A 4,307-nucleotide genomic window follows, 5' to 3' on the forward strand; every position below is an offset into this window, starting at 1 on the left:
TCGGTCAAGAAACCATTTTGGTCGGTTTACTCGACCAAGAATCTTGCTCGGTTAATCGAAAAATTTGATCGATCAATTGCACCACTAGATCCTAGTAAAGGGTTCAACTTAACGATTATAGCTTAACACTAAATATGTAACATCTTACGACAGTTAATCGGGAAAGTCCGGGAAACTTGAATGGGCAAATTTTATCTTCAATCTTCATTTAATAGATCTAAGTAATAAGTGTTGATTTGATTGTTTAATAATTTCCATTATTTAAGATTAATATGTAAAAAAAACCAACAATATCTACACAACGGGTTAAAGTATTTACATGTTGCAGAATACATGCCTTCATTAATAATTGATACTCATACATCGCAGCCATTTTCAAATAAAATTATGCAACACCAACTTAATGGTAAACGTTGGCAAAGATATGACATACAAACATGATATATTATGATATAAAAATGACATAATAAACAATGAAACATGGAAGTGTTTCCACAAAGGAGAACAACTTAATAGCCAATGTCCTGCTAAGGGAATGAACTACGAGCAGGTCTTATTATTTCCCTTACATAACACATACCTTGGCAATGTTTCCTGTATAACGTTGGCTCGAATCCAGCTTTGCACATATCTATAATATATTGTAAGGAAAAATTTTAAAAACCACCTCCAACAACAACAGAATATTAGGTGCATAATATGTATCTCTCGATATAATATATTATAAATAAATAATACACCTCTTGCTCCGACATAAGGACTTGATTCCTTTCAAATACATCTATCAAACATCTATCACTCTCTATCTGTATATCTTTCTAATATCCACTTGTATATCTATCTAATATCAATCTATATATCGATCTAACCTCTACCTGTACATCTGTCTAATATCTATCTGTACATCTATCTTATATATATATGTATATATTTATATATATATATTATATATATATATATATTTTTTTTTTTTTTTTTTAAATTTTTAAAAAAAATTTTATTATTATTATTTTTTTTTTTTTTAATATATAAACTAGTCAACAAAAGTTAAGGAACGTACAGTAAAAAAAAGTGATATATTTGTATGCATTCTTTCGAGGTTTTACTTTTACTCGTAAAACTAGGCTAGATATTGGGGAAATGTTACTCTATGACTAATGGGATTGTACACACCAGGGTTTGAAGTGCACGTGACTCCTGTGCGATGAGCTTGGGAGGGGGCAAAAGGGTCCAATGTTTTCCAATTATCGATTTTTATTCTCTAGCTCTTACCGTCAGGAAAAATTATGAACGCTCAAAAATCAGTTTTCAATTGCAAGATCCATGTCTCGTGAGTGACTTGCACTCGCTCATTTGCACCATTCTGCTACTGTAGGGCTAAGCGTAAACTGCCTCCTCGACAGAAATTGTCTGATGTAAACAGAGGACGAGTCATTGCTTAGGTACAAGATGGTGTTTCACTCCGACAAGTTGCTACACGTCATCGAGTGTCCGTTTCTGTCATTTCACGGCTGATTCAGCGTGCCAACGCCACTGGTAGTGCCCAAGAGCGACCCAGATCAGGTCGACCAAGAACCACTAATGTAAGGGAAGACCGATTCATTCATAGACAGACTCGGCAGTCGAGATCCGCTCCTGCAAATCGCATCCGGACACGGCTGAGAGCGGTAACTCGTGTTAACATTAGTTGTCAGACAGTACGAAGACGTCTTCATGAGTTTGGACTTAATGCACGTCGACCAGCAGTCCACCAGCGTCTCATCCCAGTACACAGGGCTGCTCATCTTGCCTTTTGGCGACGCCAAGTAAGATGGACACGTCATTAGTGGGTAAACGTTCTCTTTAGCGACGAGTCCCGGTTCACTTTGCATCACAATGACGGCCGTATCAGGGTTTGGAGGTGACACGGAGAGCGGCTCCTCGATGGAGCCGTCAGAGAAGTGATGCTTTTTGGAGGTGGTTCCGTGATGGTATGGGGTGCTTTCAGTCTGAACCACAGAACACCTCTGTACCAAGTGCTAGGGAAACTCACTGCAATACTTTACTGAGATGAGATACTCTGCCCATTAGCACTACCTACTCTGCAGCAGATGGGGCCACATGCAGTGTACCAGGATGACAACGCCCGACCTCATAGAGCGTAACTTGTCCAAAACTTCATGCAGCAGGCTGGCATCAACAGAATGGACTGGCCGGCCTGCAGTTAGGTCTTGAATCCCATAGAAAACCTCTGGGATGAGCTGCAACGTCGAGTCAGAGACAACCACACCCTTCCAGGAGACGCGCAGCAATTGTTTCAGATGCTGTAGGCAGAGTGGCAGGGGAGGCCTCAGAGAGTGTTCACCAACCTCATGAACTTGATGAGGAGCTGGTGTACTGAGTGCCAGTACACTCGTGGAGGGCATACTCATTATTGAAATCATCTGAACTGTTTGGTTTTTGTTGCAGTCAGAAGTTAAAATAACTTCGAAACCGCTTGACAATTTTTGGGATTTGGGATTTTAACCCCTACCGAACTCAATTAACTTTTCAAGCAAGTTAAAATGAAATAACTTCATTTTCTTTTTTGGTACTTGCTATACACATGTTGATTAAAATGTGTATCAAATTTCATTGCGTGTTGAAGTTTGCTTTCGAAGTTATACACCTTTTCTCAAATGTTCCTTAATTTTTGTTGACTAGTTTATATATCTGTATTTCTAAAATGTATCTAGCTGCATATCTATATTACATCAATCCGTATATCTATTAGTATATAATGATAACAATGATGATGATGATGATGATGATGATGATGATGATGATGATGATGATGATGATAATGATGATGATGATTATTTTTTTTGTTTCCTTAATGGGCCTGACGGACTTCACGAAGAAATCTTCGAGCGAGAGTGAGGCTCTTTTTCGGCTCCATTGTCAATTTGCTTAGCGGCACCTCCACTCGTCCAAATAATTCCATTCGAATTGCCATTGTTCCTGGACATTCAAACATGTTTGACATCCTCCTTTTCATGGCTGCATCTTCGGCAACATGGGCTGAGCTCTTCATTTACAAAGTTCTTATACTATCTTAAACTCCAATGATGGTACGACCGCAGTCTCGCTAGCTCAACCTGGTCCCAGCGACATGTGATAGATTTTTGTTCCCGCTTATAGGAGTACCCAGAATACACATCTTCCAGGTGCTGGTTATTAGATCTACATGGTGGGTCTCTGATTTCTCTCTTGATTATTGGAAAGACTCCTCTGTATGTCGTTGGTCGTCTGTCTCCTTCGATCTCTATGGCTTCATTAGCAGCTTGGTCTGCTGCCTCATTTCCTTCTATTCCAACATGGCTTGGAATCCACTGAACTTGCGGCGCAAATCATTCATGTCCGAGCTGTTGCCCAGCAGCCCCTATGATGATGATGATGATGATGACGATGATGATGATGATAATTATTGTCATGATTATTGTTACAATAATTACTATATATTAGGTATTATCTGTTTATCCATCTATTTATCTCTCTATGACTCTATTTATCTATCCTTCTATCTACCTATCCACCAATCTACCCATCTACCCATCTACCCATCTACCCATCTACCCATCTACCCATCTACCCATCCACCCATCCACCCATCCACCCATCTATCTATCTATCTATCTATCTATCTATCTATCTATCTATCTATCTATCTATCCATGTGTGTGTTTAAAAAATATATAAAACGCCTCTCCTCCTCATCTCCCACTCACCCTCCATGTCTTTGTACAATACGCTGTAAAAACACCTCTCTTCACATATATGTTATTATGTTCTACATGTTGCACACACACACTTTCTACTTTTTACTATGGGGGGGGGGGGGGGGGGGGCTCTCGTGGTTTAGAGGTTAAGGTGTTCCCCTCTCATTCAATAGAACCCGGGTTTGAATTCTAATAGCGATTTTTCTTCTCTAAATTTGTATCCTTCATTTTCACATCCTCTCCTCCTCTCTAACAATGTTCTGTCGCCAGCTTTCGTCTCCACTTTCTGCCCCCACCCCCTCACCTTAGTCCGAGCGCCAGATGAAAAAGCTTGTTTTGCGTCATAAAGTTGTTTTCTTTGGTGATTCTAACTGAGTTTTCATTGCTGATTTCAAATCTAATAGAGGCCAAATGCTAAACGTTGGGCATTTTTGTTTAAAAGTGAAAATCCAAGATGGCCGTCGTGGAAGTTCGAGTGAAAGATGTTGTGAGGGATATCATGCATTTAAAGACATACAAATGTACAAACTTAATTAAATAGCATTCAGTGTGACAAAAGTAACCACACTT

General features: G+C 39.3%; 1 protein-coding gene across 1 annotated transcript in view; it reads right to left on the reverse strand.

Annotated features, from left to right (window-relative positions):
* Positions 1-527: 527 nt before the first annotated feature.
* The window catches only part of LOC101859510, a gene marked incomplete at its 5' end in the record, with an annotated part of 38,045 nt that continues 34,265 nt past the window's right edge, over positions 528-4,307 (reverse strand). The window contains 1 exon segment of the mRNA XM_013087830.1: positions 528-631. Coding sequence (XP_012943284.1) covers positions 528-631 — 104 coding nt within the window.

Source organism: Aplysia californica, unplaced genomic scaffold, assembly GCF_000002075.1.
Source record: "Aplysia californica isolate F4 #8 unplaced genomic scaffold, AplCal3.0 scaffold00644, whole genome shotgun sequence".
Taxonomy (NCBI): domain Eukaryota; kingdom Metazoa; phylum Mollusca; class Gastropoda; order Aplysiida; family Aplysiidae; genus Aplysia; species Aplysia californica.